The sequence below is a fragment of the Bacillus rossius genome, chromosome 1 (assembly GCF_032445375.1).
Source record: "Bacillus rossius redtenbacheri isolate Brsri chromosome 1, Brsri_v3, whole genome shotgun sequence".
NCBI classification, from domain to species: Eukaryota; Metazoa; Arthropoda; class Insecta; order Phasmatodea; family Bacillidae; genus Bacillus; species Bacillus rossius.
In genome coordinates this window covers 304447253-304461955 of record NC_086330.1, presented here as the reverse complement: position 1 = coordinate 304461955, position 14703 = coordinate 304447253, and the positions used below count along the sequence as shown (strand labels likewise).

General features: G+C 35.9%; 1 protein-coding gene across 1 annotated transcript in view; it reads left to right on the top strand.

Moving 5' to 3' along the window:
- Window positions 1-12468, top strand: part of LOC134527851 (glycerol-3-phosphate dehydrogenase [NAD(+)], cytoplasmic) — an 86600-nt gene extending 74132 nt beyond the window's left edge. Inside the window, exon 9 of the mRNA XM_063360808.1 lies at window positions 9203-12468. Coding sequence (XP_063216878.1) covers window positions 9203-9215 — 13 coding nt within the window. The 3' untranslated portion in view covers window positions 9216-12468. The remainder of the gene's footprint in view (window positions 1-9202) is intronic.
- The last annotated feature ends 2235 nt before the right edge of the window (window positions 12469-14703 follow it).

Genomic DNA, 14703 nt, shown 5'->3' with positions numbered 1-14703 from the left:
ACTGTGGAAAAAAATGTTTTTAATCCTAAATTTGTTATTATTTATCTGGAATAGCAGTATGTGTTTCATCTCATTTCCTGTGAATTACTAGTGCTTTGTAAATGTTCTATTAATTGACTAATGTTGTTATAGTTTGTGTTCTCATATGTTGTGTGTATACTTTCATGTTGCAGTTGTGTTTTGTGCCTTTAATGTGCAAGTGCTAATGATACTTTGTTTTAATCGCTACACAGAGTTTCATCCGAACAGTGTAGGTGGATAAAATTATTTTTCAGCATCGCAGCATTTATATTGATAGGTTTGGTAGTATTCTAAGAGTTGAAGCATTTTTATTAATAATAAATTTTATTAGTGAGAATTCTCATTAAAAAAATGAAATTTTGTGAGAAAAAAATTATTATATTTGATACAAGAAACCATTTAGGTTAATACAAATAAAAACTAAAATAACCTAAAAACCATTAAATCAAAGAATTAAAAGCAAAAATTTCAAATTGAGGCCACTTATAATACACATTATTACACATTGAATACAAAATAATAATAAAATAACTAATCTTTGTCATTAGAATCATCCGGAGTATCAGTTATGTGATAGTCTTTCTCATTTCGAGGTGTTAGGTTTGAACATGGCAGTCGAGGCTCTATCATAGGGTCTATAATCAGCTTTCAAGACTTCGTAATTTACCAGTCTTCTCTTTAGGAACCTCTCGGAGGCTGTTGATCAAAGGATTAGATGTTATAACCAACATGGAAGATAAGTCTCTATTAGTTGTAATACATGAACACTTTCTGGTGTTGTGCTCCCAGAACCTAGGACAATCTTTAATCCTAGCCTCCTGGGCTTCTTCCGAAAGCTGCCCAATTTTAACAATCACAGTTTTGATGACCTCTGTACTATGGACCAGTATTTTATGTACAGTTACAGGCATATAATATGAATAGACTGAGATAATTTTTTTATGTCCAAATAAAATTTGTTGAATTCCACTAATTTAACTCAAGATAATATTCTCACTAATACATTAAATTGCTTGAAGAGTGTTACGTTTAATCCTGTTATCTGAGCATTCAATTCAAGGTTGCTAAAGAAACGGCGAGCAGTGTTTCCATCATTGGCGTTGCTCATTTAGAATAATATCTCCTGAAAATGTTTTTGAAGTATTCCTGCAGGAGCAGCATATTGAAATGATGTAGGTCACGGCTTGGTAGTATGCACGTGGAATTGTGTGTCTTCAACTTCCAAATAGATTTTATTCTTATTCAAGAAACCACCTTTAATTTTCTTGCAGCAACCCATTTGGCAGAAATTTTGACGAATGGTTGGCCAATTTCATTTTGATTTCTCTTTGAGACTCCTTAGTAACAACACTAAAATGAAATATAGTCGAAAGTTTCTTTCATCCTTTCGAGTTTGAGTCATTCTTCAAAAAACTCAATTTTTGAAATAAGATAAGGTTGCTCAAAAAAAATAGTTGCACTTGAGTGTACTGTCTAAAATAAATATAGTTACAAATAGAAATGGTGCAGCTACGATATACAAAACATTTAGCCTGTATACATGTGTTTACATGTTATTTACAGGTGTTGAAAGTAGTAAAGAAAAAAAAACATGTATTTTTCATGTATTTTTAGAATGCCTTTTTTTATTGTTTGACTAACATTTGTATTAATTTAAAAAATATAGGTCTCACCCTCAGAAATAATATCCATCACTGAAATCCGCTCAATTACAAACTACCACTGTTAGATGTTGTCGAAAGTGTTATGAAAATATGACTGACCTTTTATTCCGAGTGCATTTGAACCATTTGTGAACTCATAATCCGTATGATTCTTCACTGTGGAATGTTAGACATAAACAATTCTTAGTTAATCACCCATCACTCGGTATCTAGAAATGCATATTGCCCAGCTTGATTGTTCAGGTGAATCATTGTGTCATAGTGTGTTTGGTTCTAAGTTGAGTGTGCATGTAGCTTTTTAAATCAGCCACTTGGAAAACGTGCATTTCCGAATACCTTCTTAAAGTTACCTTTAGCCTGATTGATCCTTTAAAATTGCATAATAAAGCACATCAGCCATTTATGGTGACATCACGAATAGGTAGTTGCAAGGATATTCTCAGAATTACAATGCAGCTTTTCATTAAAGGACAAGTCACAAATTAAAGGCCTTGGAGGGGTTGTGGTGCTCCCTTAGTAAAAATGTAATTAGCCAACTGCTGTCTACAACAAATTAAAGGATTGTTTGGTTAAGGCAAAATTGTTTAAGAACACATCCTTACAATTTGGAAGCAGAAATTACCGTATTTTGTGACAGTAACAATACAACATATTGTAGCAATAAATTTGACAGCATGGTGTCTATCTTGAGTTATCCAAATTTACACATTATAAAGGACACATAGATTTCAGTTTTTACAGTTACAGATACCATTTAAAGTTTCTCTTGTATTTGGTTGCTGGGGGAAAACAATTGATTCGTCAAGGTGGCGACTAGAACTGTAGTAGTGGTCACAACAATCCCCCAAATGCTACAAAGCCACATTAATGCCGTGTGTCATGTTGCAGTACGTAGTACAAAATATACTCTACAGTTTGTGGTTTGAATTTAAAAAAAATCCAAGAAAAAATAGATCAGCTGTCATAATTAGTAATTAATCACTTTTTTTTTGCATGCACTACAATGTGATAGGGGTCACAGTCACAACATTACAAGTACGTACAAATAGGTGAGCCTCAGGCAGGTTGAAAGTGATGTGAAATGGCTTGGCAGAAAAACCAATTTCTGTCTAAATAAATCCAAAAGCATGCATAATACATAGCGTGTAACATAATTATTTAAATTGAAATTCAAAAATTCCAACAATAATATTTTTGTTTGTTTCATTCACCAGTCTCGCGAGAAAAGCCCATTTGTTCTAGTATTGCATAAATCTTATGATCCTTTTCAGTAAGAACTTAATAAATACACTTTTACTACTATAGAATTTAATTATTTATTTTTCCTTTGTCTTTTTTGTGTCTGTGTAGTTGACATGCAGTCATGAGTACTGTATATTCTGCAATGGCATGCACATTATTTGCAGTTGTAGGATTTGAGGTAGTACAGTATGACACAGTGCATTGCAGGAGGGATGGACTCTTGTGAGAGAGAGTGTCAGAAATGACCCACATGTTTTCCACTAGTGTAATCCCTGACTGTGAACAATAGAAACTGGAGCTGTGATTCAAATACAGGTTTGAGACACCAGTGGTTAGTTGCGCACCGAAGTCTGCTCCGTCTTCTGACAGTGCCAGAACTTGCAGCTACAAGCAGTCCTTGAGTGACTGCAAAACTTCATTTTTCTGTGCGGCTAATTCTTTGCTCATAGCTCGTTCTGAGTATTTTATTTTTCATACACCTATCCCTCAATTAGTACGTCTTCAGATTGTACAGATTCATTTAGCGCGATGTGATTTTTACTGTCCCAGTCTTGAATAGCACGTCTGTAAATTTCAGTTAATGTGAATTTTCCACAGGCAAAAAAAAAAGGCACGACGCCACGAAGTCTGTTTCAACTTCTCTAAACAACAGATTTGCCGTGGAATACAGTTAGCCAAAGAAGGGGGGAAGAGATGCACGCGCAGTTCTGTCTACGCTATTGGCTGTTGTACAAACATCAGCTATGGCAGGTTAAATTGCGGCTATGGAGTGTAAAGGAACAAATGTTTTTACGTCCGCGCGTATGCCGCCGTGCCGTACCGTTGTCGCCTGGCCACAAACTAGGCCGTGAACTCAGTCTAGCCAGTGGCAGGGAATTCACACAAACAAAAGCAATGTCTGCCCATTCATCTGCCGGTAATTGTACGTGCTTGATCACTCAGAATGCATTGTGTGCATTGTGTTCAAGTATTTGAGACAAAACTAGAAGTATTCCGGCATGCAGATTTACATGAATGCCACGCTTATGTTGGTCGCACTTTAGTTTTAAGAAAATCAACTGTACGCACAATTTTCTTTTAAAGATGTTTTTAAACGTTATAACCTTTATCTGTTATTCTGTGTCACCGTGGTGTACCGTTTTTAAAAATGTAGAAAGACACTATTCGGCATCATTCATGTTTGGTTATGTTGCTTCCCGTATAGGAGCGCACACGTAATTGAATATCGATATTGATATCTCATTGATTGCATGCAACACGCGCTCTCTGTCTTGTGCCGAGTTTACTACATTTGATAGCCCGCACTCTTTCGTAGTGTGTACTACGACGATAGTTATGCGTTAGTTCAGGCTCGCATTGGGGTCACAGATTTTGTTTTTCTATTTAAAGTTGAAGAAAGGTTTTTGTTGCATGAATTATTAATTTAAATTATTTGGCGTGCTTTTCTATACTCTACTTTTTAAATAAACGTACTTTCTATGAATGGGTTATTTTTTTTATGAGTAACTTTACCTAACAACAATTTTTTTTTGCATACAAATCGCACCCCTACTTTTAAAACTTGATCTTATTATAAATTGTGTCATGATTATGCGATAAGACACGGTAAGCACTTTAATTTTTGGAAAATTATAATGTAATTATCCAAAGAGTAATATCGGTTTCACTGTCAGTTAAGGATGGTTTGGATAGATAAGCGACATGAGTTGAAGTTCACGCCCGGGCGGGCAAGTCAGCCAGCTGATTGACGATAAAGTACATAACCACGTATCTCCCGTTACGCGGTGTCGTACTTGTCATACAAAGTGCGATGGGAGGCATATAAAGATAAATGGTGTGACATCTTTATAGTTGAGTGTTATTCAATGCATTCATATTACATAAAGTATATTTTCCTACACAATTTTGGAACGCATTAAATAAATTAGCCTTGCTATTTATGGAAACTAATGCTTCAGAATACGATTTCGAATAACATGAGCATTTGTAGGAACAAATTAGTCGTGCTAAGTGAGGGATAGGTGTACTTGAAATTATAAAAATACAGTATCTAGTGAGTATTCATATGCATGGACATACACGTTCACTGCTTTGCGCAGAGGCTCATATCAACGGTACTTCCAAAGCTACAACAGGCTCGAACCCATGACCTTGGTCAGCAATCTTGGCCACCAAGAACACTTAACACACGCATGAACCTATAAAGTACATGCATACACACACATGCTTGTGTCGAGCCGTAGACAGCAACCTACATCATGTGTGTGACTCCTGATGTGCTGTGTGTCGAGAGGCATGCTGTGTCGTGTTAGCTGTAGCCAGCTTCATGCAGATCTTACACATGTGCCGAGCTGCGATCCTTCGCCCGAGACGGGAGGATCACACCCGGGTGAAGGCTTGCTGTGTTTACCCAGTGTGCTTTGTGTAGCCAGGACTCGTTTCCCGGGACCTCGACAGTCATGGTAAGCGAGTGTTTGCTTTATGTTTCGACTGGATACAGTGTGTTGAAGCCTGGGCTACATTCACAACAGCAGACACACAGCTCAACACAGCAAAAGCTTAGTTTGCAACTTTCATTTTTGTTAAAACATTCAGTTTTACAGTCTAGAATTTAGTCAGGTATTTTTCTGCAGTTTTTTAACTTAAAACAAGCATTTTATTTTCCCATTTGGATTTTATGGGCTTTTGCAAATATCTTTTTTTTGGTTCAAATAATTTTTTTTTTATTTAAATTAAATACGAGTACCAGTATTAAAATTATTCTTGAATACAAATATTGAATTAGAACAGATATAGTGGGAAAATATTATTTTAAACAATTTTACTTAAGATTTTAATAAATACTTGTACATGGTTTTGTATATTCTTGAGGTATTTTGGCTGTTACTGCAAACTGCTTATTGTTTTTTTATTTTAAATACCAAATAAAATTCCAGATCCTGCAGGGTACTGTGCACATGTTAACATAAAACATGGCTTGTTATATCACACCCATTGATATATTTTAACAACTTCTTTACACTTTTAATACACTTCAAAAAATTTTTGAAATCAAATCACTTTACAAATAATATATATATTTTTTATTTTAAATTTTAATTATTTTTAACATTCTTTTTACGATACACTTCTCTTTGCCACTGGGGTAGTTTCGTACTGGCTGCGAACATAAATCAGTGCACAGCACTGAGAAAGTTATTAAACTTTGAACTGGCTGTGCATATGCTGTTTTACCCATATCACAGCTACACGTTTGACTTGTGTGTGTGTTGTTAAAAATGCAGCCCTTTCTCTACTTATTAATACTAATTTTTACATTTTAAGGACGATTATTTCAAACTGATCAGATTTTTCAATGATTTTAGATTTTGTACATTTATAGGGTAAAATGGAGGTAAATAGGTAAATAACAGTAAGAACTTTTTAATTATGCTCATACTGGTGAAATTTTTTCTAATTATAAACAAACTACTTTTTGAAATTTCAGGAAAAGTTTTAAGTACAAGAATTTTCTAAATAAAAATTATTATCTACTGTGCTGTAACACACTAATAATAATAAGACGACAGACAACTGTTATGCTGGATGGGAGTGACCCAAACGTAAACAAACACCTCGTTTGTTTACAAACACAGGACTGACTGAATGGTAGATGATATTTGTCAATACACGAGTGCCTAACATTACTTAGCCCTGTTCGTCATAATTTTAAAATATTATCAAGGAGACTAACCTGTAATACAAATAAACAATATATGATTTTCCAAGAAATTTTAATAATGATGAATTTGAGGCAAAAACAATAACATAACATTGGACTTATATTTGACAATGGCTAAAGTTCTCTGAGGCACAATGTGACTAGCAAAAATAATAATGTTATTGAAACTGCAGGACGTTACGAAGGGCACCCGGCTCGACAAAAGTCCAATTCAAGTTCAGTCTCTATTGTTGACATCCGACACAACACGTAGATGCCGCCTACACATTCAATAAGGGTGGGGTTTGCTCCGGGCTAAACTCTGTTGGTAGGCTATTTCTACCCCCAGGACCTCTGGGGGGACCGCGTACATTTACTATTAGGAGGCACAGTCTCTGCGATAACGTCTCGTAGCTGGAATCACCGCGCAAGATGAGGGGAGTTTGCAGTTCAACAATGGGCTGGCGCCGACTCAAGGCGACCGCGCCTTACCTTGAGAATGCTGCGCTGGCTCCACGGTCTCCAGACTGCGTGACGGCTGTCCCAGGAAGTGCGTTGAGATGCACCAGTAGGCACCCCACACTTTTAGTCACCAGAGCACTCACACAGGCGAAGTTCCGGCGCGCGCGAAGTCGTTTCCCGGACCGCGGACGCGTTGATGAATTCGATAATTACCGTCCCAAATGTTGATAATACCGAACGTTCAACTTCAAATCGCGATTCCGCAGCCCGGAATCGCGGGTAGCGAAAATTTCTTAAGCGGAGCGATACGTGCTTCGACTCAGTGCAGCGGACCGACTCCCCGAGAAATCGCCAGGAGGCTCTTTTATACTTCCGCCGAGCGTCCCCAGCGGCCTCTCCTATTGGCTCATTTTTAAGTTCAGTCGGTTGCCGATTGCCGCTAATTCTCCTGGCGCTGGCGCGCATGCGCCGTCACACTGGCACTTCGAAAGTCGAATATTTACTACTGCCGCGGACCATTGTTGACTAGGTCCCTTCAAACACAGTTTATATTTAATTAAATAAGCTCTATTGACAATATATATTTATATGTGGGCCGTGTATCGGTACACTACAATTATTCCACTTTGGAGGTATGGCTTCAATCCCTGTTTTGTTTCATGTTAAAAAGCTGGGTTAGTTTAGTGCTGAGACATCCAAGAAAATAAATAAAACACACGTTCCTGAACAATATTTTTAAGGTAAAAAAATATATAAAGAAAAATTTGAAATTTATATTTGGAAGCTTAAGAAATTTGTATACTTTTTTTATTTGTTAATTCTTTAATAGATATTTTTATTTTTGCCAAATATATAAGCAACATTTTGGCATGATTGAAATCAATCTATGCATATAATGTGTGTATATAAATACATATTTTGATTTACCTTCATCTTACCCTACTATCTTAAATAATTTGTAACTGGTGTTAAAATGTATTGTAATGGCCACTAATAAAATCATTACACTCAGTTTCTTAATTAAAATGAACTGAAAAGCTTTGATCTGCCATGAACTTTAATTTGTGCAAGCTCGTATGAACAGTCTTAAAACCCACAACAGTGTAGATGTTATGAAAAGTGCAGATAAAAGGTCTGGTCCAGTCATCCTGTTTTAGGTCTTATTGGTTTCCCAAGTCATTTCAGGCAAGTGCTTCTTTATTCGTGTTCTGTATTGTGTGTCAGGAGCTCAAAAGACCTCGAAATGTAAAGCCTCTTAAACAAAAATCTCTGAGAGTTACATTCCTGCTCATTGTGGGAAAACAAAAGCAATGTAGGACTAGCCAGGTGTTTTTGAAATAAGCCATAAATGGTTTATGCCTATTGCCACATCCGAAGCAGAAGTTATATGGTCAGTGGAGATGGGCCAATAGAATTGCATTGTTGCCTGTGGTATGTGCTGGAAACATTTGGGTTACTTCTCCTCATACAGCACAACCTCGTTAAGTTGGGACAAGTTCAGCATTCCATGTCTAACTTCAGGACTGTTCAGTGATTTAATAATCTTTTTATTTAACGTTCCTACTGCGTTCCGCAATGCTTCGCCATTTGGATGTAAGTAATGATAGGTCAAATCCACTTATATTTTCAGTTAGAAGCTTGAATTGATTATTTTAAGTCAGGAATAAAATAATATATAAGCAAAAGCACAGAAATTTTAAGTTTTGGAAAAACATTTAACCCATATTTAAATAAAAAATATATATTTACATATTTATGAACCAAAATGTTTTGTCTGTGGTCAAAATAATTCCCTGTAAAATTCTAAAAAGAGCATTGTAGCTTATGGCAAAGACTAAAATTTCTTTGTTAGCTTCTGTAGAGCTAAATAATAGGGTCCTTGTCAACAACACATATGCTGGTGGTTAAATTTCTGAACTTCCCTTCCTCAGATATTTTTCTTCAAATTCTTTTCCTTGAACAAAAAAATCTTTAAAATAGTTAACACATGATGATGTGAGGATTTGACCAGCCCATCGCTAACACTAAGTGAGCATTGGACCACTATAAGTGTATAAAATAAGCCTGTTGGCACTCCACCCATGCAGTGCAGATGGTTGTATTTTGTTTTCAGACCCAAGAACTGAACGAAACCTGCATTGAAGACACGCTTGAGTTGTTCACAGGGTACAGCGATTCAAGAGCATAGGCAGCACTTAGCATTTAGTTAGTGATTATTATCCCAGTTATTTTGTCCTGCATTCCCAAGTACTGTGATCTTAAGGTGTTTAGTAATGAATTAATTGTCGTGTTACAAGTTACAATCATTCTTTTCGTAGTCGGTGATGGGGTCACGTATGTCAGTTTCTGGATGACAACTGCCAACATCAAGTTACAGGGAAATAAAACCTAACTTGAATGTATTAATTATTAAATAACAAAAATACAAACTAAGCATAATCTTATATTTTAAATTAGTCTTCAACAAAGTCTAGCTTAGTGCATAACTCTTCAACAGATTACCCTCCTCAAGTTGTAACTTAAAGAGAATATTATTATTAACTGTAGTAGTAGCAACAGCAATCATTACCACAATAGCTCAATGCAATGGACACAAAACAAAATATTTTTCTGACCTCTTACAACACCTCTATGCCAGCAGGACAAAAATGGCAGACTTGTCAGATTTCTCAACTAAAATTATTTTCTATTTCCATCGCATTGCAGGCGTGACATTACTAATGATCATCAGGAATTTTTTCCCAATAGATGGTTAGACTAATGCATCGGTAATACTACAGTTATTTGTGTATTTTCTAAAAAGTTTATTTATTTATTTTTTTAAATTATTGAATTGTGTACAATGAATGTTCAATTTGAATTAAATATTTTTCTCTTAAACAAGTCGATTAAAATATTTATGGTAGTCGTATGTTTGCTGTGTACATAATGGCAGGAAATATTTTATACGTAATTCTTTAATTTTTGTTCGTTGCTTAGGTAGAAATAGCATGTTCATACTGACATGATACTTTGCTGTTGCATTGTGCTATTGTGATTTCACTATTCGTCATGGTCATTAAGTCTTTCTTCTGGCAGTTGAAAGCATTTGAAGTATATTCAGCACTAGGAATACTTTGTATTATTGTTAGTTTTATTTTAAATCTTAATTAATTACTAATGTAGTTTTCATGTAGGTAATTAATTATATCAATTAATTATTGTTGCATTGATAAAATATGAAATGACAAACATTATTCTTCATGTTCAGCTACTGACAGACCAATCACTAGTGGATATGAGGTGAGGTCATCATTTTAATGAGAAGTATGTAAGATCTTAAAATTTATTTTTGTTACGACTGCGAGTATCACTGCCCATGTGTGCTGTCGAATTGAAGGCTGATGTTAGTCCTTCAGAAAAAGTTACTAAGCCAAATGAATAATTAAATAATTAGTGACTTAAAAGTTAGCAGCTGTTGGTTTTGTGAAAGATGATGCCTTGTGGTCTTTAGATACATAAAAGTTATAGAATTATATTTGAGGTTTCAGTCAGTTTTGCAATCTTTGGCTTCAGGGTTGTAATTGGCTACTGCTACCTTGAAGCTTGAGATTGCAATGTCAACCAAAACATCAGAGATTATTCCTCAACTTTCTAGAAAAATATTAAAAATATTTGTGAAGTGATTATGTTATTAGAGGCAAGATTATACGGTTAATGTGTTATACCTTTTTAATTCACGGGTTGTACGTAGTATAGTAAAGGATCTTTATTCAGCACATTTGGGGCCACTACTAAGTCAGGTTACTTAACGTCAATACAGTTTTAATGGGAATCCCAAGTATAAATTAACAAACATTAGAATGATATTCAAAACAAGTTATAAGCTGCTCTATGTCAAGAAAAAAACTACACACAAGTGTTACTGTTTTAGTGCGTTTGTGATGTTATGTTGGTTTCATTGAAAAAACACATTCACCAGGAAATCCTAACGAGAGCGGCTTGATCTGTGCCGTATTACAGAACGTGCCCAATTAAAGACCACAAACTGTACATGTGGTAAAATGTTTCAAACTGAATTAAATGAGCTAGTTTGTTGAGCTAAGTGAAGTTTTTTATTTTTATGTATTTACTTAAAAAGGTTTGCTATCCACCTTATAGTCTTGCCACTGAAACATTTAGAGTTTAAGTGTTCCTAAAAACAAAACATTCAACATATCGCCAGTATATAAAATACATGATTCTCATTACAGAGATTTTTGAAATGTGATGCTGTTAAGTTTTAATTAAAAATTATGAAAAAAAAAATTCTTATTTATTATGACAAGTCCTGATGCTCAGTTCTGAGCATGTCCACCCCCAGGTTACACCACGGTGATGGTAAACATGAAACTATGGAGGCTCACGGCAGAGCGACTCTGTGGTACCCAATTGCCTTCCACAGCATGGCGTGAAGGGACTATAACACTCGGTCCTGAACTCTGAAAGGAAATCTTCCTCAAGTGAAAAATCTCTGATTGGGAATTGAACCTGGAACACTCTGGTAACCCTAACCACTGAGCCAAAAAGTCACAATTACAGTAACTGTTAATGTTCCAAAACTACCCTAAGCAATCACTTCATGTGACTTCAGGTCCTTACACCTGAAGTGTCATAAGAGCAGCACAACAAACACTATTGAAGAAAATTGCAGGGTGTGCACATAAATATGTAACAAAATTTCCCTGACTTCCCAGGCCCAAAATTAAAAATTTCCTTAACATAAAAAAAATGGCGGAAGCGACAGGATTAAAATTAAAAATATTTTTAATTTCCATAGCGTCACTGGCGCGGCGTCAATGAAATGCGCATCAGATGTTTTCGAAAGTTGGTTAGTGGGCATGAGATTATTAATCTTGTATTTTTAAGGTTTTTTTTACTGAATTTATCCATGCACACTCTGAAATGTGTTTACAAGTGTTGATTGTTAGAACAGAATGTTAAATTTGAATGGAACTAATTTATCTCAAACATAACAATTTAAAAAACAAACATTGATGGTTGTCGTATGCTTGGTGCTTATGTAACAGCAAGAAACATTTTATATACAACATATTTTTATCTTTAGTTGCCCCGCGGTTAGATCCGTATGTTCGCATTAACGCGGTATGTTTCTGGCATGTTTTGCATCACACCGTCGCGCTATTGTGATTCCATTGTCCTAGTGGTTCACCTAGTGTACTTAGGCCCGTTCTACAATGGCACGGAGAAGGTCTCCCAGAACATTTCACTATCGTGTCTCTAATGCTGCCACAATGCATGGAAACATAATAAATGGTAACCAATGACATTTTGTTTCAAGATAACGAAATATTAATTTAATTTAAAAAATCAAAATGTGATAAAAATAGGTTGTCTGTAAAGTCGGTTTATGGACGATAGTTTAACGTGACGTCATAACAAAACATTGATGAAATGATTGCATAGTTTTATGAATAAAATTGAATAATTTTTATTGAATTACCACTATTTTGTATGGATACAAAGGAGGAGTGAAATGAAATCTACAATTTAATTGATAAATTTACTTTTATTTGCACTCATTATTTCAAATATGTTTATTACTTTAACAAAGAGATTATTTTAACTATAACTTTTATACATGTTTGCTATTTAACTTCTCCAATCTGTGTTATTCTGTTAAGGATAGGATGATGATAGGAAAGTAGGAAACGAATGGTAGTGTTTCAAGTTTAATGTGCCTTGAAAAATTAAAATCAATGGTTGTTCCAATCGAGTGGAAGAGAGATAGATGCGGCGCAAGCGTACAATGAGCGTAATGGGACACAGTGTAATGGGACAATGAATCATCCTTTTTCGTGCGTGCAGCTGGCGTTATCGATTTATTAGACGTCACATCAAAAACCTATTTTGTAATTTATTGAACGACTGAAAGAATATCCAGCCTCTACTATTTTCATGGCTGGCCTAGTTCAAAAATATACAGTCACCATTTTCCTCAAATTATCATAAATGGTGTATTTCCATTACTTTTCCAGGATTTCAAGTAAATTCCCTGCCCAATTTCAGCTCCTGACTTGAGGAAGAAATTTGCCACATTTTTGTTACACGACCAACCTGACACAATAAGTCTGGTATGATTTTATAAAACTTTAATACTACTTAGACTTCAACTTTAAAACTAAAACACTATTAGTTACATTTGGTTTAAATAATTATTTTTTTATAATAAACATTTTATTAATTTTAAAAACATAATCTAAGTACTATATGATAAAATGTTACAGAAACTGAATCATTATTTTAATCAGTCAAAAAACAATTATTTAAGGTTAATCAGTCTGTAATGCGCCCTCATGCAGTCAAGTTTACTTCAAAACATTTTTTAGATGCAATATTTTTTTAAATTCTCATGTGTGAAACTAATGCTTGATACAAGCCTAAAATAAAATTTTTGTGCCAGAACTAGACATGTACGAATCTCCAATAGTACATGACAGTTTGAAGTTTTAAAATGTCATAATACTTCAAAACCATATAAACAATTTGACGTCGTCCAGCCAAAGGCCACCCAAAGCCCGACCTGCACCCGCCAGTATCCGACCCCTCTAACGGAACGCACCCCTAGCCAGGGCCCACCCGAGTCAGGTGAGCCTCCGATGCCAAGGTAGAACCAAGGGTCGTGTCTAATTAAACAAACACCCCGACCCCAGTTCATTAACAATCAAACATATATTAATAGTAACTCACGTGTGAACTTACCTTAATAAGTTTGTGAGTGCCTCCTTTGCGGCCTTCAGACTTAATTAATTATAGTGTTGTGTTAACGTAAATATTACCTCCCCGTTTTTTGTGTGTAACCAGCCACTGGAGCAGTCAGCAAGTAACAGGCTCTGGTGTGACTCTTAATATTTAAATTTAAGTTACGTAAATTAGTTAACAATAATTATTAAAGAGTATCTGCCAATCAGGTTAATTAGCAATAATTAATGTACGAATTTAGAGCTGCGCTCAGCTTCTTATTATTAAAATAATTTCCGAATAACGGAACTTTAGCAACTTTGGCGCGAGAGAACGCTGAGACCTTCCCTCGCGCCAAGGGTAAACGCCAGACCGAGCGACTCGCGGACCGGGGCGGACGTGCATTCCACGAGGAGCCATCATCCTTTGTCCACACCGAACAGTACTTCTGGTAATTATAGTCATACAACCCAAACCTAATTTATTCGTTACGTTAACTCCCTGTGCGTCCCCGGTCCTTTTACGGTGTAGGGCCTAACCCAGCCGCTTAACTTCAAACTCCTCACACGATACATTACGCGGGGTAGTTCATCTTACAGCACAGGCCGACTCCCGCTACCAATGAACTTTTATTCAATGTCGAGTGCATAGGCGCCGACGACAACTACGTGTAAACTTTGTATCTAATTTAACTGCGGTCCGCGGTTCACACAGGTGAATCCGGGCGCCACCAAGTTAGCAAATTTCGGGATTGGCCGCCTCCAGTCAAACTCCCCCTTAACCTCGACTGGCGTGAGGGCTTAACTAGTGACAGTGCGTCAGAGCACTCATATTGAACTAAGTGTAACTTTGTAGGGTAATTCCTTGTACGCCGTGCAAGTGTAATGTAAGTGT